The following is a 26,022-nucleotide window of genomic DNA, read 5'->3' on the forward strand; positions in this document are numbered from 1 at the left end:
AAAACACATTGGACATACGATTTTTCTGTTGCAATCTTCCCTCAAGAGTCAGTGCAACACAATATTTCATTAAATTGGGAAGCACCAGGCATGCCTTTTCTGTATTTCTGTGTGAAAGTCAAAGCAAGAACAAAACCTCTGCCTGTTTCAATGCTATTTAGTTATTCTGTTTCACATGAGGTTGTAAACCTGCAAGGAAAAGCACTTTTAGGGGTAGGCAATTTTCCGCCCCCCCCTCCCCCCCATCATTCTAGTTGTGCAGTGCTTCTCCAGCAAATTGATGAGATCATGAATGCCAATAGTATTTAATACATCTAGGACCATGATGTGAGTTTCTGGCATTCTAGTTTTCTCCTACACCTTGTTCTGCCAAGCAGACCACTGGATGACTCATTTAAGTAAGGGTTGGTAGACCCAAGGGGTGATGTCCTCCCCAAGTCAAAGCATGAAGATCAAGTCTATTGTGTGATTGTCCATCAAATAAATAAGGAAAAGAAAAATTGCTGCTTGATTTCATAGTGCTGTATGTGGGATGTCATTGAGTTCCTACTCATTACTCCAACTTTTGTTCTCTTTCTCTCTTTTTTAAAGTTTTTCATTTGTCCGATCCCTATCCCTAACAGTTTTTCCACTAATACTCTATCTCCAAAAAAAAAAAAAACTGGTCTGCCTGAATGGGCTAGTGGTACTTTTGACTGGGCATAGTAGAGCTGTTGTTATATTTTTCTGCTGGTCATCCTTATTTTATTTTTCCCAGACCTTGTGTGGTAGGATTATTGTTCTAGTTAAGATGAGCCACCTCTCGTATATCAATAAAAATGTTTACTACAGCTTTTGCTACTTTCTTGTGATCTTTCTCTAAAACTTTTCTCGAGCCTGAACATACACATCCAAGTGCCCCTCTTGTGTGACTGTTATTTGCATTCTTCACCCTCAAACACTTTCTTTAATTGATCTGCTTCTAGATCCAAGATAACAGTGCATTTCTGAGGATTCCAAAAGAATCTGCTTTTATCCTTCCATCAGTGGTTTGGTCACTTGTTCTCTGAAAACTTTGTAATGTCTTTTTCAGTACTTTTCGACACTTAGCAAAGAGTGGCAGATGTTCGTCTGAGATATCAAAGACTGAACCTCCAGTATGTATGTTTTTTAAAACCTAGAATATACCTTGCCACAGGTTTTTATGAGGAGTCAGAGTTAAACACATGGGAGTATGCTTTTGGGGTGGATCACAACCCTCCCTACCCTATAATAATGGGTTTTTGTAACTAGTTAATGACACTTTTGTGACACATTTCTGCATAAGAGATACATTCATTCAGCACACTTTTTTCCCTCTCTCTAAAAAACACTTGGGTGTGAATGTGTGCTTCTTTCTGTTTAGTTTGTCTGTTTTCCCACCGTGTGGGTGCTCAGTTACCTGGCAAATGTAGACAGTGCTGCTGTAGAAAACCATGGTGGCAGGACACGTGCACGTGATGCAGGCGAGCCAGTGGGTTCTGCATTGTCCTACTGCACAAAGATAGGTTTAACAGTCTCATGTTCTAGACCTACTTCTTCATAGAGTGGAAAAGAAGGGAGATGACTTCTAGTTTTGCATAAATATTTTGTGTTGACCTAGTCTGCTGATAGGAAAACTGCAGTTAAAACTTTTGTTAATTTTAAGTACACCCACAAAGTTGCTAATTGGTTACAAGTCTGTTCTCATTACACAATTTAGCAGCAGTGAGTGGTTCTTTACCTTTGAGAGTAAGTATTTTTTGTAGATTCTTGTTCTTGAGTTATAGCTGCTATGGCTTGACATTGGCAATTGATAATGAAATTCACTACTTTTGGGGAAGTAAGGTGCTTTATGCCTGATTTCTCTTCAACTGTTAGTGAAGGAAAACATCCATGCAACTGTTTCTCTTTGGGAAGAAGGAGGTGTGTGTAAAGCACAATTATGCATGGGAGTGCTTTGCACTTCATCTTTAGGTAACAGTTGATGTGTTTTACTTTTAAAACAGCATCTGTCATGAAGGAACAACTTGAACAACTGACGAAAAAATACAGCAACGTTACTTCAGTTCATATGGATGTCATTAAGCATGAGGAAAAGCTGTCCTCTTTGGTGAAGAAACACGACCTTGTGATCAGGTCAGAATTCTGTGTAAAACATGATAGGCTCAACCCTAAGTCATGCTGCTTCTTTCTCCTAGTTCACTGATCTAAATCAACATGGTAACTTTTTTTTTAATGCCCAAGAACTGGGGTCATATTTATGTATGTAAATAGTTGTAACTAGCCACTGCCTTCTCACGTAGCAGGGCATCAGGACTTTCAAAGGGGCTTTGACTGCAGCATCTCTTTGGAAGTGTTCACCAATTACATAGACAGCCTTCTTAGTGTGAGGGACCTGTTGCGTCCATCTGTGTATGTGTTCCTGGGATCAAATTTACATGTTTGCAAGAGGAGTCAAAATTCTGACATCTTGGTCATTTCTCCTGAATTTCCTGTTAAGAAAGATCTCTTTCCAGGTATTGAAACAGGGGAGGAAGTGACTTCATAGTCCTTGCCGATTTGTCCCTTTTGCCACAGATGTCATGAATGTTGTTTCCTTTCCATGTAGAGCATGCTTTTCACAAAGTACTTCAACAAGATCATTGCAATGCAAGCTTTCTCAAGGATGGTTTTACAGTTTTGTATCTTCTAAACCTCCAGCATGCCTGTTTAGAAGGTGGCCTTGAAAAGAGGTCAGTGGTTGGTTTGATTTTTACAAAGAGAAGTGTGACAAAAAATGCTGTCTAAAGAAGGACTCCCCTATTGTCCTGTGCCCCGTTCTGAGTGCATACAACAATGCTCTTCTGATAGGGTAGCATTTCACTTATGTACATATGAAACTGCTCAGGGCAAGGCAGGTATGTCTGTTGCATTTACTTGAGCTCTTTTGTAGGCATACAAAAAACATTTGTGAGTGTCTTTCCAGTGACAGCATAAGTAACTGGTTGGATTTTGATGTTGCATAATTCTCCTTCATTTGTAGTTTGCTACCTTATTCAGCACATCCTTTGGTTGCCAAGAAATGTATTGACAACAAAGTGAACTTGGTAACAGCCAGCTACTTAACACCAGCTATGAAAGAACTCCAGGACAGGTAGGTATGAGAGTAGCATCTCCTTGGTGTTGCTTCCTTCTTTAATGCATTATCTGAATATTTTGCAGTCTGTTACACCTGCAACACTTATTGTCAATTACTGTTTTCTGCGTTCTTTCTCCTTCCATTTCTATGATGGAGGACTAAGTACCTTTCCCCAGAGTTGCATGTGGAGGCTATGGCAGAGTGGAGAAATGAGTGCATACCCCAGTCTGGTCAGACTAGTGCTCTAAACACTGGAATGTACTTTTCTGTATGCCCCATCTTATTCCATGTTAATGTGCCTTCCCCTCTCCCCTCAAACCTGTTAGGATGTTTCAGCTGGGCTGATATTCAAGCTGAGCAGCTGGGCTGTCCTGTTCTACCAGTGACAGCAAGCTTATTTGTCATCCTTCGCATTCCCTAATAAAAACTCATTCTTGGCTTATCTACAGTAACATCCTCCTTCATGCTGCCACCTTCTTTTGGATAGGCCCACTATGTTAGTTTCAAATTGGTGACAGTTCTAACTATTCTAATGTTTCTGTTGTTCTACTTATTATACAATTGGAAGTTGGTTTGGGCATGGAGCTTCATCTAAGGTGCTCCTCTCAATCACAGTACTGGAAACTCTGAAGTGAATTCAAGTAGGTGAGATGAAAATTGTACATGCTGCGTCTGTACAAAAGATAAACCAGAGATAGCTAGACAGGTAGAGAACCAGTGTTGCAGACAATGAGGGAGGTTTAGGGGCCTCTCCTCCCCTTCTTGCTGTGATGCTAAGAGGTCATATCACGCTCTCAAAAAAAAAAAAGACACTTTTCATTTGTCAAAACACAAAGTGATTTTGAAAATAAAATAAATCACCTCAGTTTGTGGTGATAAGTGAGCTGCTCTGGGAGTGTAGGCAACTGCTAAAAAAAGAAAACCCAAAAGCCTGTAATTTGGGAAAGTAGGCCTTTCAATCTCTCTCCCCCGCGGGAGCTGTTTAGGGCAATTATGACTAGCTCTGTGCTGTCCTCTGCATTACTACCTTCCTGCATTATAGCACTGTCCAGGAGAATGTGGGATATGGAGCCCCTGGTAGGAATTTCTTTTTCCACCAGTCCGTAGATGTTGCAGCAAAGTAAGAGAAACCAAGGCTAGAATGACTTTTAGACAATTGTCACTGTTCAGATTTTAACATCTGCTTCTGTTTTTTTCCACAAGCTGCAGATAGAGCCCAGAATTTACTGTGTTGCGGAAAGTTCACTGGGCCTTTGTTGGACAGATTTCCTGAATAAAAGGCCAGTAATGGTGAATATTCTGACAGCTCTGCATTTCTGTTATTTTTAGCGTAGAAGCTGCTGGTATTACAGTTATCAGTGAAATGGGTTTGGATCCTGGTCTTGACCATATGTTGGCGATGGAATGTATTGACAAGGCGAAAGAAGTTGGTGCTACGGTAAGGTTGGCAGTTCTGCCAAGATTTTATTAGTAAAGTTGTTCCTTTAAGACCACACAGTTTTTGGGCATGTCATTGATGTGTAACGGACTGTAGACACCTTACTTTTTCTGATGCTTGGAATTTGGTGCCAATTAATTCAATTGGTGAGACCATCAACTAAGATGGCTTTGCCCCAGTGTATGTTTTGGTTTCCTCCCCTTTTATGGACAGTGCCTGCAGTGTGACAGCTTGACACTGTTGCTCAGTGAAATTCTTTTGGTTTCCCCTGTCCACTGTAGTTGGGGGATAACGAACAGAAAGTTTAAGAACTAAGGGGGATTCTGCAGGGTAGCTCTGTACTGTTTGCATCCTGGTCTGTCTTCTCTTCATTGTTTCTTTCATGTGGATAAATCTGACAGGTTGTATCCTACACTTCTTTCTGCGGTGGCCTACCAGCTCCAGAGCACTCTGACAATCCTCTGAGGTACAAGTTCAGCTGGAGCCCACAAGGAGTGTTGCTGAATACAGTTCAATCTGCTACGTATTTAAAAAAAGGAGAGGTGAAGTAATCACAACATTTCCATTTAAAGCCAGACAAAGAAGGTGGTATTGGGCTAAGGAGGGAATTGGAATTTGTAAGGTGCTGTGTTTACTTTCAAGCCAGTGACAGTCAGTTGCCTAAGCAAGTTGTATACATCACTTAATCCTATGTTTGGAGCATGATGGTGCCTGGCTGCTGTCAGCTTAATTCTTACTATATGGAAACTGATTGTAAAGAAGGAGCGTGTTCTAATGACTAAAGCGCTGGATCGAAGTTGGTGTTCTGGGTTCAGCTTCCATCCCTGTTGTGTGTTGCTTTTGCCACATAATTGCCCTGTCTTTGGCTCTGTAAGTCAAACAAAGGTGAGAGTGCATCCTTCTACTTGCTTTTCTGTCTAGTCATGTTTGTAAACCAAACAGCTTCATTCTGTAATTGCACAGTGTATAGCAGAACTCTGGATTTTTTTCTTTTGGTGCAATCTGTAATACCAATAACCTACTGAGTGGGTTTTGTGAAAGTGTACAGTGTTTCCTGATGTGTTTTATATAAGCTCTGTTTTGCTGTTTGTGCAGGAGTCATTAGAGTAGACTTAACCTAGCAAATGCCACTGCATCTGTTTTATGGGAAGATCATAACTGATTTGTGCAAAGCTATTGCAAGCCATTATCACATTTCTGCTTTCCAGTCCTATCTGTTGGATCACTCCCACTTGCTCAGAGTAGTTACTGAGCAGGGGCTCTTCAAATGTCAAGGAGACTGCCTTGTATAACCACTGTAAAGTTTAGCTAATTGTCTAAACTTTTTGATCTGCAAAACTGAGAAATCTTTTGAGATGTTTTATCCTGACATTTTGGTGCTCTAGTGTTCTTATTGCAGTAAGAAAGGAAAAATTCAGGGATTGTACATTGGATCATTATTTAAAAAGCAACAACACATAGTTACAAGTTTCAGATGAAAGGGTCTCTTGGAGAATGTGAAAATGTTTCTTACTTAATTCTGACCTGGTTCACCCATTGCTAGGAAAAATTAGATCATGCACATGAATGATTCATTATGAGAGCACTATGCGAGCTTGTCAGTAAATTGTGCAATTTGTCCTCCTTGCCACTAAATCCTTATCTGTCTTTAACTGTTATGCAGGATTCTTCCACAGTAGTGTGTTTCCTGACAATCACATTAAGATCTTCTGGCATTGCTGCAGACTTTGTTGCTTTAGTCTTTCTTCTAAAGGGAAACCTCGCCCCTTTGCTCAGAAGTCACAAAATGAGTTTGTATTGACACTGCATAGCCGATCTGTGCATCGGTTGCCTGAAGGAAGCAGGGTTCAAGGCTTTGGTTGGGAGTGATAATAGAACTAGTCAACCTTATTTTGTTTTTCTTCAATGGTGCATTCTCTCTGTGCTTTGTAGCTGCAAGTAAAGATACACATGGGCAGCAATTGTATATCAGTGTGATATCACCTGATTTATTTTAATCTTTAAAAAAAAAAAAGAAGCAAAGCCCCATCCTTCTCTTTACATTTGCCTTCTTCTCCCCCATAAAAAAAGAGAATAAAAAAATTGACGAAAAAGCAGGGAGCCAGTGGGCAGAATCTCCTGTCACACTGGTGTAGTTTGGGGAGGTGCTCCAAAATTACACTAATGTAAGTGAAATGGGAACCTGCCACTTTAATATAAAAAACAGTGTGTGTGAGAAGGATGTGGCTTGTTTTAGCACTTTGATTAGTAATGGCTGACATAGTGCATGCGCCTCCATCACAGAATATGCTTAAATGGCTTGTGCAACTGCTTTATTTAGATTGGACCTTTGTTTGCACCAGAAACACTAAGCATATTGTTCCTATTTTGAGCATATTTCATCTTTTCTGTTGTAAAATAAATTAAATAACACTGCACCGAAATAATATTCCTGTTCTTTCACAAAATTCAGATTATCAATATTCCAGCTGGAGGAGCATTACTTGATTCTGTTACTCCGATGGATTTTTTCCCAGGATTAAATCTCGAAGGTTTTCCTAACAGAGACAGTACAAAATATGCTGAGCCATATGGTATTCAGACAGCTCACACTTTGTTGAGAGGCACCTTAAGATACAAAGTAAGTTGTTGTTGTTGTTATTATTAATTATTGTTTTCCTCAAGAGATGAATGTTGTCATTTCAAGAAAACTGTGTATTTAAAAGTCAGCCTTTTATAGCGGTGTACTTGGTATTTATGAGCTCTGCACTATCCCAGTTGATAACTGAAAGCACTTCTCACATTTTTTAATGTAGATTTACTTGGTTTATTTAACAGGTGTTTGTTGCAAACCAGAAAAATAATTTTACTTGTTTTAGGCAGCATAGGTTTAGGTTTTAGGTCAGTTGGCTTGCATAGTCTGTATCTGTGGTTCTTTTTAACTCTGGCTCTGTATTTAGTATCAGATCAATAGAAGATTTAAGAAAAATTAAATAAATCTGATGGGTTTGTGTGATATGTGTTGCTGTTACGTATTTTTAAGAATTGATCTATTCTCTTAAAGTTGATAAAAATTTGAACTTGCAGTTTGTTGCTTATATTCCTTTGGAAAACATAATGTAAAAATCTTACAGAAAAAATATGTTTTTCCATCAAACTGAGAAAGTTTTTCATTCAAATCTTGAATTTGAGCAGCTTTAACATTTTGGTCAGTTAAGTAAAATGTTAAGAGATAAATGTGTTTTCCTTCTAACTGATAGACTCTTTTCCTTTCATTTGTTAGGTGCACAAAGCAGAATCAAAACATAATATTTTTTCTTTCAAATTTCTTTTTTTATTATTTTGTTGGTCAATATACATTCCGAAAGAATAAACCTAAAACCATATTGAAGGTTTGAAAAAGCTTTTATGGATGTTGTGATACGTCTATTGAGTTAAGGTTCATGTCAAGGTTTAAGTTTTTGTTGTTTTGTACATGGCTTGAGGAATGTGTATGTCCTTTCCCTCTTAATTCCTCTGTTGCAGTACAACAGGATTTTTTCTTTATTTCTGGGAAGGAGGGAGACTTGCTTAGCAAAAGAAGATGGAAGGCCAATGTGGGGGAATAAGGGTTACAAATTGCAAAAGCTCTCTTTTTGTCAGTCTAGATACGATCTCTTGTTCAGAAGCTAAAAATATGTGAAAGGCATCTATCTCGTCATGAAGTCTTATTATGACAGTATCTACTCTTCCATTTGGTGCCTGGTAAAATTTTCTTCTTTTGTGTAAGTGTTAGCACAAGGAAAAGCAAAAATGTCAGGGTGACATGAAGAGTTGTTATCAGTGTGCTGCGAGAACGATGTTTCTGTAGTTAGTGCTGTTTTCTTAGCCCTCAAAGTAGGTTCATCACTTTGGATTGGGATGATGTTGGTAGGGTTGCGTGGAAGAGCTTGCCATACCTCTACCTGTGTGGTACCTACACGCCAGAACATAGTGCTGAGCAGGGCAGACATTAATGTTAGCCCTTCGTGCATGCTGCTTTGTTGCAGAGCAGAAAGCAATCTGTTCTGTGAGGCGGCTAACATCTCCTCAGAGTGCCTTTTATAGATGAAGTTCAGATAGCTAATGCAGTCAGTTGGAAAAGAGGTGTCACAGAAGGATCTCATTGGAAGGCCATCTGAGCTGATAACCTAGCCCTCGTGGAGCTGATTATAATTAGCCCTCTTTCAGGGTGCTTTATGTCCACCATTCTGCTTTTTTACAGTGTTTCTAGTCACTGGCATGTAAGTGTTTTCAGGTATCCAGCAGCTGTGTGGGAGTGTTAACGGGATATAAACAAAAATAAGCAGAAACCAGTCGAGAGTTCTTTTATCGTGCAGCCTATTGCAGCCTTTGCAGTTCCTTTTAAATACCGTTCCACTGCTGTCCTGGTTGTCTCTCTGATATTCCTGAAGGAAAGATACAAATACACAGGATTCTTATCTTTAAAATCAGTTTATCTGACATCCATACAATCACACTGGTGTAAAATTGGGGTGAGCTGAGTTCAGCGTTGGGCTCTCTGTATTCAGTAGTTTGTTGATGGGCCAGCTGGCTGATAAAACCCCATCTGTAATGACGTGCTGGAGTTTGAACTGGTGCTGGCCAGCTTAGCCCTTTGATCTCATGAACCAATGCTACTTGCCATGGAAGTATTGATGGCAGAATAAGTCATTAAACAGGGTATTGAAAAAGTAGGGGGAGGCTGGGAGAGGGGTTGGGGAAAGTACTGCTCTGTAGCAGTAACCCCACTGGCATCGTGTTTCTGTGGCTGTCTTCCCATGGGAATAATGCTTAACACTACCATGGTTGTGTCCACCACTACGTTCAAACCAAGGAGAAATACTCACCTCAGTTTCAAGTGATTATTATTTGTAACCATGTTATTCCTTTATTTCAGGGATACTCCAAAACTATGGGAGGCTTTGTAAAACTAGGATTAATTAACCCAGATCCTTATCCTTTGCTAAGCTCAGCCACGCCACCTCTAACCTGGGTGAGTTACTCTGATTACTCTGCCTTGTTTCCTCTGTTTTATTAATGTTTTTCTTATTGCTGGGCTTGGGTATGCTTAGCAATGGGAATCTTCTGTTGCATCCTGGTCTTCTCTGCTTTTTGTTCATGGAAATTAGGAAGTTTTTCTTCAGCAAGAATGTAATACAGTGCTGGAAGAGGTTCCCCAGAGAGACTCTGGAGTCTCTGACACTGGAGACTTTCAGGACTCAGCTAGACAAAGCCACGGCTGACTTGAGTGCTGGTGGTACTCCTGCTTCAAGTAGGATATTTTTATGAATTATCTTAAATTTTCTGTTAGTCAGAATCCAGCCCTCAGTGCTGTGAGTTCGTGCTGTCCATATTGGTACTAGCCCGTGATCTTCAGTGTAAAAGTATTTTTTAGGGCATCTAGAAGTAAGAGATCATGCCTAAATGAGTATATTAAAATCTTTTTTTCTGTTAAAACTCTGTACAAACATTTTTTTTGTCTTCTGTTATGCTGCTTTTCTCTTTTGCTTACTGATGCCTCACTTCATCTTAATCTCAGCCAAGATATGACTCCTATGATGTGCTGCTGTTAGGTTTGACAATCAACGTTTTGGTTGTCTCTGTGGGCAAAGCAGGGAATTTCATATTTCGGTATGGTGTAAAGAGAGCTGAACTGACAAACAGTTTACTACTTGTCAGGTCTGTTTGTCTTGTGAGAAATTTTTCTTCCACTTTGCAAACCCCTGAGAGAGTAACTTTGTTTATTACTCAGATGAACAAAATTCAGATCTGTCTCCTGTTTCCTTCCTTGTGCTTTTATCAGCATTAATCTGGAAAAAGGCACCAGGCTTATGCTGTGTGATGGTCTGAGGAGAGCACAGTATTTTTCTGATGATGCCATTATTTCAAGTTAAGAATGTGTTGAGTATTCTTAAAACCAAGAAAGCACAAGGTAAAGAGGCCCAGTCTTGCTTGTCTCTGACTAACATATGGCACTGCTCATCTTCCCAAACTCCAGGAGTTTTTGGGCTGCCTTATGGGAATTACTTTTATTTTTTTGAGATTATTTTTGTCCACTCTCAATTTTAAGGTTGATATCTTCAAGTTTTCTTTGCAAAGATGGCTAGAATTTCTAGTCCTTCTAGCCTCAATGAATAAGTATACAGTGTCATGTAATCTGTGAAAATAATTATAAACTCATTAGTCTCATTGCGAACCTTGTCTCAGCAATGTTGTTACATCTTAGTACTTCCCTTTATCTACTCTGCCTGGGAAGCAGAGGAGATAGGCTAACCTGGGCTTCTAAACAGACTCTCCGGTTCTTGCTTGCTTCGGATCTTGTTCATAGCTCCATTTATTATCCGTCTTGCTGTGAATGAAGCAAGCAATAATTAGCATCTAGATAGCACAAAATGGCCTTCAGATACGCACAAAAATCTTCAGAAAGCCTTTTGGTAATATTCCCAGGATTGCCAGAGCCTTGTTCATCTCATCAGTCTGTTTCCTTCCTTTTGAAAGGGACATTTTCCATTTCTAGACCAGCTGAAAGATATCCTTAAGTTCCTGACTCTCTGGCTGTCTCCAGGTGGCTTCTCTTTCACCCTAACATCCTTCCAGTGTTCCTTGTTTATGCAGATTTCTATGTTCTTTCATCACTGCCAGAGGAAGGGATAAGACTAAAAAGTAGGGGGAATCAGCTGAGTGGTGGGGTACAAAGTGATTTAGGAAAAGATGACCCCTATTCTCACTTGTTGTGAATCTCAAACTATCTCACTTTCTCTGTACGCATAAACTGTCTTCTCAGAAGTCCTGGGTATTAACTGAGCTTGGTGGAGCAGTGTGTTCTCAAAACCTTGACTGAAAAGGAGTGGGAACAGATGTCAGGCCTTCAGGAACTTTTTTCTTTTTTTTTTAATATAGAAAGAGCTCATGTGCAAACTGGTTGGAATTAAGCCGCCTGCTGAGTACCATCTTCTTAAAGAAGCTGTATTTAGCAAACTGGAAAAGGACAAAAGTCAGCTGGAGGCAGTGGAATGGTAAAATGTTCCAGTGATTTTTAAAGGTTTTAAAAAAAAAAAAGGTTTGCAATTCTCCCCATTTTGGTCCATGTTGAGACTGCTAAAGTGGTATGCTGAACAAGCTGGAAATTACAAAACTGAGACTAAGCTGTTGATAGGCAATGGTATAAGTCTGTCTCATTTCTTCTGCCAGGCTAGGTTTATTGGGAGATGAACCAGTTCCAGCAGCAGATTCCATTGTGGGGGCTCTTGCAAAGCACATGGAGCTGAAGCTGCCCTTTGGTATGTGAAAAATTCTTCTTTTTCATGGCTTTGAGTGGAACAAGTCAATATCTCTTATCAGCCTTAATTAGATTAGTTTGTTCACCTTCATTAAAAAACCTTCATGTGACGTTTTTTAATGTCTCGTGATGTTCTCTACTCCCCCAATTTATTCTTTTCTTTCCCTGTTTTTAGTTTCATCTTAATATTCTGTCCTCCCTAATAGTCCCTATCTTAAGTCACTTCCCTGATATACGTGCTGTGTATGCATAGTGCCTTGCTTGTCAGGAACCTCATCTTGATGTAATTGAAATACAAGTAATGAATAGTTTGTGTGCTTTTCTCTTAGGCACTGGAGAGAGAGATATGATTGTTATGAGAAATGAAATAGGTCTCAGGCATCCTTCTGGTCATTTGGAAGACAAATTTATTGATCTGGTTGTCTATGGTGATAACAAAGGATACTCTGCAATGGCTAAAACAGTAGGATACCCCACAGCTATTGCTGCTAAGATGGTTCTAGATGGTAAGTGACTCTTCAAGCTTCAGCAACAGTATTTCTTCACTCTGGATCTTCCTGCCTGTAGAAAGCAGATGTGTAGTGTTTCTGAAGTGTATATATGTTTTTTGGTTTTGTTTTGTTTTGGTTTTTTTTTAATTTAATCAAACTTTTCCTGTTGTCTTTACAGGAATTTTTAATCTGCATGTTTGGATGTTTCAGTGACATTTCTTCTTAACTTCTTCATCTATAGAGGTTTTTAGTAATTTAGTCTTAAGTGTTTCACTGGTGGAGAGGGGACCTTTGGTATGATAAATTACAATTGATGATGCCACAGTGAAGCAGGCTACTATATACCTGTGCTGAACAAACTAGTGACTTCCATTGCTACTTTCCAGATTGATCAAATTTGAGGCTTGGGGCATATTACCTGATCATGTGTATATATAAACAGGCAGACTCTGCCTAGTCGTCACCATGTTTAATGAAATAATGTGATTTCCCCTTGCTTGCTCTTAATCTTTAGACCTTCATTATTTTCCTGGCTAACTGAAATGAGCAAAACCTTTGGGTTTGGGGTTTTTTATTTTGGTCTTTTTTATAATTTAAAAAACCAAAAAACCAAACTTTTGAAGTTTAGATGCTTTTCACCTAATCACAGTTTCACAGCTCTATGAATTAAATTCAAGCTGTGTATGCTACTATTTCAAACTTTTTTCCCCGTGTTCTTTGATACAGTACTACTGCTGTGTGAGAACATAATGCCAAGGTTGATAAATCTGCATATATATATATATGTAAAAATATAAACATTAGAATGTATATAATTGGAAATTGGTATTTTTACCTGTGGTGGGTTGACCTTCGCTGGCTGCCAGATACCCACCCAGCTGCTCTCTCCCCCTCCTCAGCAGGACAGGGGGAGAAAATAAGATGAAAAAGCTCATGGGTTGAGATAAAGACAGGGAGATCACTCACCAGTTACTGTCACAGGCAAAACAGATTCAACTTGAGGAAAATTTATTGCCAATTAAAAATAGGTTTGGATAGTGAGAAACAAAGACAAAACACCTTTGCCCCCACCTCTTTTTCCCAGACTCAACTTCACTCCTCCATTCCTGATTCCTCAGCCTCTTCCCTCTGCCCCGAGCGGCGCAGGGGGATGGGGAATGGGGGCCTGTGGTTGGTCCATTACAGCTCCTCTCTGCTGCTCCTTCCTCCTCATACTTCCCCTGCTCCATCGTGGTCTCTCCGTGGTGTGCAGGGGAGTCTCTGCTCCAGTGCCTGGAGCACCTCCTCCCTTCCTCCTTCTCTGACCTTGGTGTCACAGGGCTGTTTCTCACACTTTTTTCCTCACTCCTTACTGCCGTGCAGCATTTTGCCCTTTCTTAAATTCATTTTCCCAGAGGCTCCACCATCTTGGCCGAGGGGCTCAGCCGTGCCCTGCGGTGGGTGGGTTGGAGCCGGCTGGAAGCAGCTGTGTCTGGCACGGGGGAGCCCCGGCCGCTCCTCACAGAGACCGCTCCGCAGCCCCGCTGCCACAGCTTTGCTGGGTAAACCCAGTACAGCACTTAACACTTTTTTTTTCCTACCTTTATCTCAGGTGAAATAGATGCCAAAGGTATGGTTATACCATTGACAAAGAACGTTTACGGACCAATACTTGAACGTGTTCGGGCAGAAGGCATTGTATACAGTACTCACAGCGTTATCAAACAGTAACTGGAAGCAGTGGATTGAATCGGGTTTTGGCTTTGTTTGGTTTTCCCCCCGCTTTAGGAATCTCAATTTGGACCAGCTAAAGGCAGTACCTACCGTTTCATACACAAATGATTCCTTCCATAAAACCGGTCTCCTGGCTTTGATGTAGAAACTGTAGATACCCAGATGCATGAATTGTGGTATTTTCCTTTTAAAACTGTTAAGCTTTCATGTATGTGTTTCAGCATCAATCAGATCTTTCCTTATATCTTTCCTAAAATATCTCGGGAGGGGTTTGGTTTTGATTGATTAATAGAGTTTATCTTCTAAGTGTATACAGTTATTACTGAGACAAATTTAAGCTGAAAGAAAAATCTATTAGTGGATTCTTTCATGGTGGAAAAGTCTGGTTAATGAATTCCATTGATTAAGCTTGATTGTTCATGTGGTAAAAATAATTTATCAGAATAACAGAGATGAAAATGATACTTCAATTTTAAGTCTTATGTCCCTTTCCTTTTAACAGTATTTGTGAATGTTTTCACAATAACAATATGCAAGAAATAGTTTATAAATCATGCACTACTAGCAAATAAGATCCTGTTAAATCTTGAAAATGTTCAGTTGTTAAATATTTGAAATCTAATCTTAATATTTTTGAAATCTCTCTCGAATGAATGTAAACTTAAATTAATTGGTGGAGGGAGGAAGTTTAAAGCAAGCCTCCCCTCCATACCCTTTCCCGTTACAGGGTGGAAGCTAGCTGCGATATGTTGAAATACCTGCTGTTACGTGTTGCCTTGTGCTGTGAAGAGAGCACATTAGCATTTAGCTCTGCAGCTAGGAAGGGCATTCTGAAATACAACACAGTTAACGTGCTTAGAAGCCGCTCCAAATGACGTTTACTCTTTCCACTTACGCTGTGTGCCTCGTCCAGGTTAAGTACTGTTACAAAGGGAATAGACTGTGTAATATAAGCAGCTTTGAAATGCAGTAGGCTTAGAGGTTTAAATCACTACTTTTTGAGTTAGCTTCTGTCCTTTTGCTATCCTGCTTTTGAAGCGTTCATTTGGGAGCCTATCCCTGCTACTCAGTGCCACTTTAGACTGTTGAGAGTTTGCCAGTGTACCGGCTCATTTGATGCTAAGTGCTGTGCTGCACAGACGTGCCAGCCCGGCTTTAGCGGCAATTTAGCCGCATCAGCCTAGAATTGAACTTTAGCCTGAGTGCAGCTTCTCTCTGACAAAACAGCAGTTGCTTCCTTCCAGTTCAGGGCTGCTTCTGTGGCTTTTGCTCAGGGATTTCTACACCGCCTTGCAATGCAAGCACGGCTTAGACTTCACGAATTAGGCCTGTGAGATGCAATGCTGTGGGCAGATACCATTTGCACTGGTACCTGTGCAACTGTCTGGAGCTCCCCTTTTCTAAAGCTGAATACTGATGCTGGAAGCTGTCTGCTTTCAACTTTGCTCACAAGTGCACTTTGCTGATAAACACACAGCCTTTTACCTCCTGAGAAGCATAGTGTGATTATCATGGTCCCGAGGGGCTGGAATTCCAGGTGTTGCTCTGCCCAGTAAGAAAAGCAGCCATAACAACAGCTGAAGTTTTGATCTCCAAGTTTTGCTACTCAGGATTTGGATTTTCTTTGTACATATGTAATGAAGTAGCAACTGCAACAAAGAGGAGGGTGAAAGGAGCCAAAGGGAGAAGGAATAATGAAGGGCAGAGTATTATTGGCAAAGAGGAGGGCTTTTTATACTGAACCACTGAATGCTTTTGTACTGTCAAATTTGGATTCTGTTACAGTGCCATGCATGTTCTGAGTATCGGATGAAATCCTGGCTCCGCTGAGTTGCTTTGCTTCCCACTGGCCCTACAGGCTGTTGGTCTGTTGTATGGCTGGTATGTGCAGCTGGGGTAAGGATGGAGCCTACAGTGAATGTTCCGCCCTCTGCTGCCTCCTCCTTCCCCCGGTAGATTAAAGGGTTAAAATTAGGCTTGTATCTGCGGGTCCCTTCCAGTTCAGTGCTTGGTGGGACCAAGATTTCACTGAGAATTCTCTGTTCCCTCCTTTACCCCACAAATACATAACCATGGAGTTGTGATTCTGTATACATGCATGCACCTTGCTTGCTTTTCTGCCTAGGAAATGCAGTATGCAAAGAAAATTGGAATTTTTAAAAAGCATGGAATCGCTTTGGAGCACAAAAAAAATGAGCACTACAGAGTGTTTTCTTCAAGAAACACTGCTACTGTTTTTGAAACATTTTGTATCAGAATATATTTCTGTTTCCCAGTGCAATGCTGCTTTTCATTTTCTAAGTTTAGACTTAAATGAATTTATTGCTCAGCTTTTGTATGAAGATTAGACTTCTCAGTTCTCTTTGCATATTATTGGAAAGATAATTGTATCTTATACACAAGATTGCTTGAAAAATAAATCTGAAAACTTGTGTTTCATTGTCATGTCATCTTTACAGTCTAATGAGATGTACATGAATGGGATTTGTTTTTTTACATAGATGCTTATATTGAAAGGGTGTCTGCACATGGGCTTCTCTATGTACATGAAATACCTTTCCATACTTCTTGCTAGAATCACACGAGAAGACGCTTCAAGGATTGTTTAAGCATCCCTATCTAACACCTATATATATATATTTATATACATATATATCTCTCTCTGTACCTGGACATCATCTTCAGCTATAATCTTAAGAGATGCAATTTTTTTAGCACGTTTTTTGCTTGGGCACAAGGACAACTACTTGAGTGGAAAGCTATAGAACAGTAGATGTATAATGTCTCCCTGTACCCCAGGAAGAAATGAAAGCTTAGTGTCTCACTGTCTATCTCAGCTTGAGGGCCTTGCTCAGCTGAATACGTGGTTTGGTTCCTGCTATCACTGCCTGGGCTGAAAGGCTCTTAAGCTGTTTGTTCACATCAGGCTGCAACGAACAGATTGTTTGTCACTGCGTGTCTCTTATTTTTTCATTTTGGAATTTATTCTAGTGCCAGCTCTCCATGACAGATAAGATCCCAGTTTCTGTCTGAGATGGAGGTGCGCGAGCCCCGTTACACTCAGACTCCCTTCCTTGCCTCAATGTTTCACACTCTCTCTGTCCCGGATATTCCTGTAGATGAGAATTACATCCCTTTTCCGGGACCGCAGCACAAAAGCGTGACTGCCGGACAAAGGGCGTGCGCTCATAGCCCAATAGGTGTTGAAGGGAAAAAAAATCTGGGGTAAAGCGATTGTGATTAGGCTGGAAGATTAACGACGAGGGGGGGAAAAAAGAAATTTAGCTTTGAGTGTCCAGCAGAATTTATCAAGGCAAATCAGACCATCTCAAATACACTGTGACTAATTACAGGGTCACAGGATTTGACTTTGCTAAAACAAGGGAAGGAGTTCAGTAGGCCAGAACGTTTTTTTTTCCCCTACTTTTTTGGTTCTAAAAAGAAAAGGATGCAATTGGAAACAGAGGGGAATCAGGGGAAATGTGGCCAAATGTCCTGAGAGACTTCTCTTCCCTCTTGTCCCTTTGAAAGTAAAGTCCCTAATCCACCAAAGCACAAACCTGTGAAACAGAAATGGCTGGTCAGAGCTTAGCCTTGCTGCAGGGAAGTATGTATGACTTCTAGTCATCATTTATTGCTGACTTTTGTAAAGCTTTTCCATAGGTATTAAATCACACCACCACAATCACTAAAAAGTTGGTGATGTTAGTAAATTACTTAAGTTTTTTTTTTAACTCGCTACTCATCTATGATTTCCTAGGAGGAAGCTCACTAATCAAGTTTTCCTTGGCACACACGACTTACAGCTTTGTTAAAAAAAAAAAATCTTACACTGACATTGTTAATACCCTGCTTCTTGCAGGAGATACATAACATCTTTTCCACACTTGACCCAGTTTGAAAAGGCAGGCTATATGTCTTTTGAGTCTGTAGCTTGGATTACAAGAAAAAAATTAATTAGAATATGGCCTTTGTCTGAGAGAGGAACTGACACGCATTTATTAAAATCTGTAATCCATCACGGTTGAAGATTATAGAAGATTTTTTATGATTCTTATTTTTTTCTAGATCAGAACCAATATGTGTGAGTAAAGAGATTATCCTAAGCACTTATGTTTTAAATAACTTGTCAGCATGCTAAGATGATGAATGTGATTACAAACATCTCTGGAAGAAACCTTGAATGACAGCTGATTCCTTGGATTATCATTTTAAAATGTCTGCAAAACATTTAGGTTGAAAGGAACAGTTATATCAAGATGGGATTTTAGAAAGGAGGATTCCTTTTTTGCTTTTGGTCCATAGAGGCTTGAAAAACAGGTAGAATTAATTGGCCTAAAAAACCCTTTGTATATATAACTATATGAAACTGTAAACACATTAATAGAAGATATCAAAATAAAAAGCATGAAGTTATGTGAGGCTACAGGCCAGTCTTCCTAAAGAAAAGGCTGGAGAAGTAGCACACGAGCATTACAGTTTCTCATGTCGTGTGCTAATGTGGTGAAGAGCAGAAGTATACGGTAAGAAGATTATGGAATATGGTTTGCAAATGGCCATAAGATCACAATTAACCTCTCTCATACAGGCACTCTTAGAGATTAAGAAAGGAAAAATGGTGTCTATGTTTTTGGAATGAGGGGGAGGAATTATATAATATTGCTGTCCTTGTTAGCCTAGATGTGCAAGCAAAGGGTCTCAGTCAACCGGAGTGCTTTAGAGGAAGTAGTAAGGAACCCCCAGGCCACCTGGAAAAAGAAGATACTCCCTTCCTCAAAGAGCAATCATTACACACCTTTGTGTACACCAATGTTGTACCTGAAAGCTGTGAAGAAAGTGTGAGAGTCATTCAACAGTGTTATAAAAATGTATATCATTTGGGACAATGAGCCTGTTCTGTACATTTGTAACTCTTATCACCCCCAAAATAACACAAATATAATAAGAAAAAAGTCTAGATCCTATTTTTCAAAGGTGTTTAACTTGGCTAGGGATGCATTGTAAGTTCACTTGCACTTAGAAGCTGTATCTCAGTCCCGTTCTTCCCAGACTTCAGAATTAGCAAACATGCAGGTATGACAAGGACCACAGGAAAAAAAGAAGTGTAAAACCTGAATAAAGTTATCTTGGCTCATAAAAGTAGGTTCCCTCATTTCTGAGTTACTCAATCAACTAGCTACGGCTGTGAACTACAGTGGCAAGTATTAGCATCTGCAGGGACGTGGCTGCACCCCTGCTCCACGGCTGAGCTACCTGCACAGATCCTGGGGAACTGCTGGGCGCGAGAGGGGAAACTGCTGAAGAGGGCAAGAGCGAGCAGCTGGCCGGTGTCACGAATAGTGCCACGAAGTCTGGCTGCGTTCCACAGGCGGTTCATGGGGAGGTACGTGAGGGAAGGCCAAACTCTGGTGGAAACCTTTTGGAAAGAAAAGCTTGCAAGGCCAGAAGTACCAAGGTAACCGTGTTGATAATACTATGTACGGCTGAGATGATCTAAGTGGCAGCATCAGAGGTTTCACATTTGGGTATGGATGTAACAAAACTGGGGCCCATGAAGAAAAGGTAATTAGGTAATTAGGTTGTTTATCTGCAAAGAGACAGGCAGACCAGGGTGGAGAAACAGGGATCAAGGTGGATCGAGGAAGACTAAGCAAGGGAAATCAGAGAGAAGAGGAGTAAAAGGGGATGCGTACATGTAAGCAGGCTGCTGGGCAGTACCCCTGCCTGTCATCTCTGTGCCTGATCACTGCCCTCTGTCCTGCCTTCTTTTTAAATCCTAGTCCTATTTTCTGTGTGATGAACCCTGTTTCTACCACTCTCTCTAGTGTGCGTGTGTCCGTGTGTGTGTGTGTGTGTGTGTATCTCCCTGTGTGGAATATGTGCCCTGCGTGGTCCCTGGCCAGACTGCAAAGGGGAATTGGGCTGAGACAGGAGAATCATCCTGCATGCAGCTCTGGTGGACAGGGAAGGGGAAACCCCCAGGGCCCCAAGCCCAACGGATTCAGCACTCCATAATGCCTGGGACTGCATTACTGTGGTTATAAAGAGAAGCGGTCAAGTGTAAAAGAGAATTCAAGCGCATTAACATGTTAACACAGTTTTACAAAACAAACTATACATTACATTGTTTTGATTATTTTGTCTATACGATTTTTTTTTTTAAAAAGAGAGCAAGAGCAGAAGAAGTCTGCTTTACTGCTAGCTATTCTGTCATCCTGTGCCATTCTGTCTCCTGGTCTAGCACCTTCACACTCATTTCGTCTATCAACAGTAGGAGGATTTTTTAAAGTTTCCACTGTTTAGATTCCTCTAAATTTGTTTTGGCTTTGTTGCAGCTTCACCTGTCCTCAATCCCACACTGCTGAAGGTGTCTAGATCTACCTGCTGACACACTGAGATCCCTCACACACCCTTGCCTCAGGACATCAGGCGACTAAAATCCCCGAGTCCACATCAGGTCCGTCTTCTCCCATCCTTATTTTTCATCTAAGATACTGTCCACTAGTTTCGTTTTGGCATTCTGGTCCAGAACCATATCTCTGCTCTCAATATTTCTACGTAGCAACTGAATGTACCAAATTGAGAAAAGAGTTACCCTCACGGCCTGTGTTAGTTTTAAACAAAGATCTATTCCGCTCCAGGCTCCTCCACCCTCCTCAGTGCTGCAACCTTCAGTACAATCAGTATCTTTTCTTGCCCGTTCAGAAGGTTACAGAAAGTAATTCAGTGGCCAAGTTGAAACACTTTGCTTTTGTTCTTGCAGAGATTACTTGCTTTACTGCTTCCCAGAGTTTGGCGTTTGCTTTGCCAAAGGAGGCAGCCAAGAGCTCAGCAGCTGAATGAAAGATCTGAAGCAAAGCCAGCATGGAGGAGTCTTGCAAGAGGGCAATTAAGGCAATTTGGAGGCCCAGGACAGCCTGTCAGCCTGTGGGTGACCAGACTGGGAGAGGCTAAACCAGGAGCTAATGTGGACACTATGGGTATGAGTGGAAGTGGGCAGAGATTAAATAACAAAACGTAAAGTTTTCTAAAACTGCCTTCTGAACTCACAGATTCCAGAGGAAGAGCAGCTGTCTCCAGCTCAGCCTTGATCCTTATTCTTGTAAGTAAAAGCTCTCTCATATGATAGTGAAGACTGTTTACTGTATGTGGTAGACTGCTAAGCACGGACTGGAATATTTATATTTATTTTTGCAATGCCATAGGTAAAAACAATTTAACAATGCCAAATACAGGTGTTATTCTCATAAAAACTTCTCATTTCAAAACAAATGATATTTCTATTTCCCACAAAAAGTTAAAATCACATGCAGCTATATGAAGGTTAATTGCTTAAGATGCACAATTATATATCAGAAGACTTTGTTAAAATAAAAACATACTGGACTACATCATTTTAACAAGGCAATTACACAGAACTAGAAAACTGACTCTGTAGTAAAATATAAAAATCTACAATTATAAATATAAATTTGGTCCATGGAATCACTACAGAAGTAGCAGTATTTACAGTAAGTATCAGATTACTATTCTAAATGTCTAATTGAAGTCTTAAAATGTTGAATGTTATGGAGAACAGTATTTTATTTACATTCTACTATATTAAAAGTTATATTTCTAGCAAATGTAAATTGTTATAAATACAGCAAATAAATCAAATACTAAAACCATGACATGTTTGTTTGTAATTGAGAACCCCCTAACATCTATAAATATGATAATTTTAAGTTAAAAGTAAAGCCAAAAACTAATACTGAAAAAACATACCACAATTCAATTCTTAGAAACACTGTAAAAGTCAATCAAGTTAGTCCAGACGTAACAACGTATTACAAGAAATCTTTCAAGAAAAGGCACACATTGTTAATGATAAAAGTTCCGCAGTAAAGTCATATGTAACAGAAATGACTGACTGAGCAACGGTTGGGATCTGATTATATATATAGTGACTGGACAGATTTCCCCTCCCAAGGTATAAAATTGAAAATATTAATGGTAAACTCCAGGTGTGACTGGTGTGATGTAGGTATGTGTGTGTTTAATTTGACGTGTTAATTAAACTAAAGATTCTAAACTTTCAGCCACATTTCCGTCGGGTAAAGCTGAGCCATTACTGTCCATAGATGCTGAGGGGTTTTCTTCTTGCCTTGTGCTGACAAGGCTGAGAATAGCTTTGTACAGAAACTGGTACTGTTCCTGGAGAAGAAAAGAGGATATAGTCAGTGTGTTGTCAGAAATAATAACACTAGATTATCTTGTAACACTGTTACTCAAAATTAATTAACAGCTGATGTGTCAGTCTGTTAATGTACTGTGCTCCACAATTTATTGTGTTACTTAGCAGCTTTATTAATTTTCTGACTAATGGCTCCCCCTGTACACAATGTAAACCACAACATTAAGGAACACAGTTCAGGTGGGGGAGAAAACTGTATTTTTTAAGAAATATTATGTGCTAAATCTGATCCTTGTTAAAGCCAATTGCAAAGTTCCCATTGATTGAATGGGGTCAGGATTAGGGCTACTATTTGTCTGTTGGCTTTTTTTTCCCCTTGAATATGTTCTCATTTTTTGCCCTCCAAATTCTATCCAGGCAGATTTTTTTTTTTTCGGTACTTGCAGTTACTGTTTATGTTTTTGAAGACCCTGCCCAGTGTAGGAAGAGGGACGAGACTTTGTGGGAAGATTCACTGAGGAGGCCACTGCCTAGAGGGAGATGGGGGTCCCAGCTGGGTGCAGTGGGAAGTGGGGAGTGCCAGAAGCCAGCTGGGCTGCAGCGTGGGCTGGTAAGGGGAAAACAGCTGGATGCTCTGTGCAGGGCAGCATCTCGGGAGCGTAGGCACAGCGAAGGCTGTGCTGCACCAGGTAACAGTGGATGCTCTGAAAGGGCAGAGGAATATTTTGGGTTCTAGGATGGATATATGAGGATAAAGAATTTCCGTGATGGAAGGAGTGGGAGGCAGTAAGACAGACTAAATAGAGTGGGGTTTGGGGTCTGGACTATCAGGTTGCACTAAGAGATACGGGGTAGAAAGAGCCACGAATTTGACAATCTGCAGTAGGAGGATGGGAAACTGGAAATCTGAGATAAAGGGCCCAGGTATTTGCTGGAGGCTCCTGGGGCAAGAGGAGTGAAGGTCCTAGTGGTGCTGCTGAGGTGGGAAGAGCAGTTTTCCATTTTCACTGCATTGTCTGCCAGGCACCTCAGTCTGGGCTAGCTGGGCAGGGCAAAGGGCCGACATATCTGTGAATTCTGTGACATGTCCTGGTTTTGCTGTCAAAAATGTGATAATACTAACCCTAACGTTTCACTCTTAAAGTATTCTCCTTATTACATCCATTGTAGCTCTACAGCAGTCAGATTTGTAGTGGCATGACCAAAGGGGCAGGGTTCGTAGTTTTTCATTTCTGTGATGAATTTTCATTTGTATGACACTGACTTAGTAAGTAATTCTTATTTGTTATACTTTTCATGTTTTTTCTTTCTGTAAGCACAGTGACAATGGTGTCAAGTGACCATTCAACAGATCATAAAAGATCAAAGTCCATCCTGAAATGGAAAGCTAGGGTAACTACTTCAGGGCCTACTTGGAGTACAAATTTATTCCTAAATTCAATTACATGACGTAGTGCAGATTTTATGATGACTGTGGCAGCTCTGCACATTTTGAATATGACCACTTGATAACCACATAACAGGTTTTCACGGGATATACTTTGTTTTGGAATAAGCAGCACATCCACTACAGCACCTCTGGAAGACAGTTTTGATTAACTCACGCAGAAACTAAGATGCCAATGGTTCAGTAATGTTGCCCTAAGATCTAAGTATGCTAATAATACCACACATAGGAAAAAAAATATGCACACATTTTGCTTATTACTTACAATGTCTGTAAAGACTCCAGGCCTCATCAAATTTATCATCTTTGCTACCTGGTAAACATCCACTGAGTTCTCATTTTCCAGTTGATGCATCAGTGTTGTTAATGCACAGAAAGTGCCTGCTGTCACCCCTCCATGCCTTTGTAAAGTAAAAAAAACAAACAAACAAAACACAAAAAAAAAGTCTCTAGAAACTGGATCAAGTTTCTACAGCCAGAGAAAATACAAAAATCCAGGGTAAACTGGTATGATGAATTTCTGTCATGTGATCTTTACACTTTCTGAAGTAGGTCTGCGCAGCAGTGCCTTAACACAACCTTCACAGCACCTGGCTACAACTTCTGGAGAGTCTTTAAAAGCCAATCTTAGAGTTATTTAAAAAGCTAACCAAATCCTGAAGGCCTCAGGTCCTTCAGTATTCAACATTTCAGTATTTTTGGCCATTATTAAACGCTGGAGAAGGGTAAGGTGCCTCGTCTAAATAGTCTTACTTCTTTCAATAATAGACAATGAAGCCCTGATTGATTTCCTCTCCAGTGCCCTATTCAACAATCATCTGGAGTATCAAAATGACAGAATTGAAAAGAAAACATTGAAGTGTGATAAAATAAAAATGCTTCTCTTGTTGATGCAGCTGAAACAGAGGCGGCAGCACTATTGCTAGGTGCAGACTTTGTGCCTTGTTTCAGCGGCTTTCACTCTAAATGAGATGAAGAGATGGTTCTACAGAAAAACATCAAAACAAACTGAAAGTTGCAGTTCTTACTCGTCATGTACAATCATGGGTCCATCACGATTGGAAGCTTCCTCTTTGATGATGCTGATCAGTTCAAAAGTTTTACTAATAGGACTATCAGGATTTGGCCATTTTGGACACTGAAAATGCCTCACTTCAAGTACATAGTCGTCCTAAAAGAGTGAAAAAAACATACATCAGTTTGGTAAATATTGACTATCTTTATTCTTATCCTTTACTCTGTTCCAGTCTGGCTCCAGCCTCCAGATACAGAATCCACTGCTGTGGAGGCTGGACTACCCTATTCCCCATGTCACCACATTAGCTATAGAGGTTACTCCCTCCCCGGGTGTTTCAAGGGCATGGAATTTTATCACTCAGTTACCATAGAAAATGTAACAAAATGTAGGCATTACCTTTAACAGATCAAGTCCTGAGTTACACATTTATGACAGTGTTACCTGTGTAGCTTCTAAAATAAAGTCTTGGATTATGAGCTTCTCCTCGTTAGACAGACACTTGTGTTCTTCAGCAATCATAGTAACTTTGAAACTCTCACAGTTTATAGGCTCATCTTTGTTTGGCCAGTATACAAATTCATCTTCAGCCTCCAGGAAAAAAAAAGAAGCCATAAAAGTAAGTAACGTTGAGATCTTAAAATAAAACTTAATCCAACATAATAAAAATTGTGTCACATATGTAATCAAGGCAGCCAGCTAGATTTAAATTGACAAATCAAAATTTGAGTGGGATTACAAAGATCACAAGTGATGGTTTTCAGACACCTCTGTAGTGATCCTGACCAGAAGACCACTGTATCCCGTGGAGATAGTGACCCACAAAACAGTCAACACGTGCTGCGCTGCGCTGCGCCACACGTCCAGCCTGGCCTTCAGGCTGTGTTGTGCTGCCCATAGCCCATGGCCACAGGATAAACTTAGCTGGTGGATTGTAACGTGGGAGCCTGCAGGCAGCTCCCACTCTGTACTGACAATTACGCCACTTGCGTGGCCTTGGGATTATCTAAAAGTGCAGCAAGAAGTTCTCATGAGAACATCCTTTCTGTTTGACAGAAATGATGAACAGAGTTGTTTTCTTTTAAAAAAATCCTATAATAGTTTGAATGACCAAAATAGGGGTAACCCTTCCATGGATGGAGCTGCATGGCGTGATGTACCTTGATCAGAGAACCGTTCAATGCTGCACAACTCGGGTTCCCAGCATCTATCTGATGGGATGTAAGATTATCTATACTACTCTCTCCTTTATAGTGTTAGCTCTAATAAATAGCATTTTAAATGATACTTTACAGAGTCTGAGGGTCTTTCTTACTGGGATCATAATGAACCAGCACCTCCTGGC

General features: G+C 40.3%; 2 protein-coding genes across 2 annotated transcripts in view; one reads left to right on the forward strand and one right to left on the reverse strand.

Moving 5' to 3' along the window:
- Positions 1 to 14,036, forward strand: part of AASS (aminoadipate-semialdehyde synthase) — a 27,656-nt gene extending 13,620 nt beyond the window's left edge. The window contains exons 14-23 of the mRNA XM_009583503.1: positions 2,007 to 2,136; positions 3,023 to 3,133; positions 4,448 to 4,556; positions 4,958 to 5,098; positions 7,009 to 7,176; positions 9,454 to 9,549; positions 11,457 to 11,572; positions 11,748 to 11,836; positions 12,165 to 12,341; positions 13,918 to 14,036. Of these exons, the coding sequence (XP_009581798.1) occupies positions 2,007 to 2,136; positions 3,023 to 3,133; positions 4,448 to 4,556; positions 4,958 to 5,098; positions 7,009 to 7,176; positions 9,454 to 9,549; positions 11,457 to 11,572; positions 11,748 to 11,836; positions 12,165 to 12,341; positions 13,918 to 14,036 (1,256 nt within the window). The remainder of the gene's footprint in view (positions 1 to 2,006; positions 2,137 to 3,022; positions 3,134 to 4,447; positions 4,557 to 4,957; positions 5,099 to 7,008; positions 7,177 to 9,453; positions 9,550 to 11,456; positions 11,573 to 11,747; positions 11,837 to 12,164; positions 12,342 to 13,917) is intronic.
- Positions 14,037 to 21,207: 7,171 nt separating this feature from the next.
- Positions 21,208 to 26,022, reverse strand: part of PTPRZ1 (protein tyrosine phosphatase, receptor-type, Z polypeptide 1) — a 41,578-nt gene continuing 36,763 nt past the window's right edge. The window contains exons 16-19 of the mRNA XM_009583513.1: positions 25,122 to 25,268; positions 24,691 to 24,833; positions 23,928 to 24,063; positions 21,208 to 22,235 (exon numbers count right to left, since the gene is read on the reverse strand). Of these exons, the coding sequence (XP_009581808.1) occupies positions 22,095 to 22,235; positions 23,928 to 24,063; positions 24,691 to 24,833; positions 25,122 to 25,268 (567 nt within the window). The 3' untranslated portion in view covers positions 21,208 to 22,094. The remainder of the gene's footprint in view (positions 22,236 to 23,927; positions 24,064 to 24,690; positions 24,834 to 25,121; positions 25,269 to 26,022) is intronic.

The sequence above is a fragment of the Fulmarus glacialis genome, unplaced genomic scaffold, assembly GCF_000690835.1.
Source record: "Fulmarus glacialis isolate BGI_N327 unplaced genomic scaffold, ASM69083v1 scaffold17600, whole genome shotgun sequence".
NCBI classification, from domain to species: Eukaryota; Metazoa; Chordata; class Aves; order Procellariiformes; family Procellariidae; genus Fulmarus; species Fulmarus glacialis.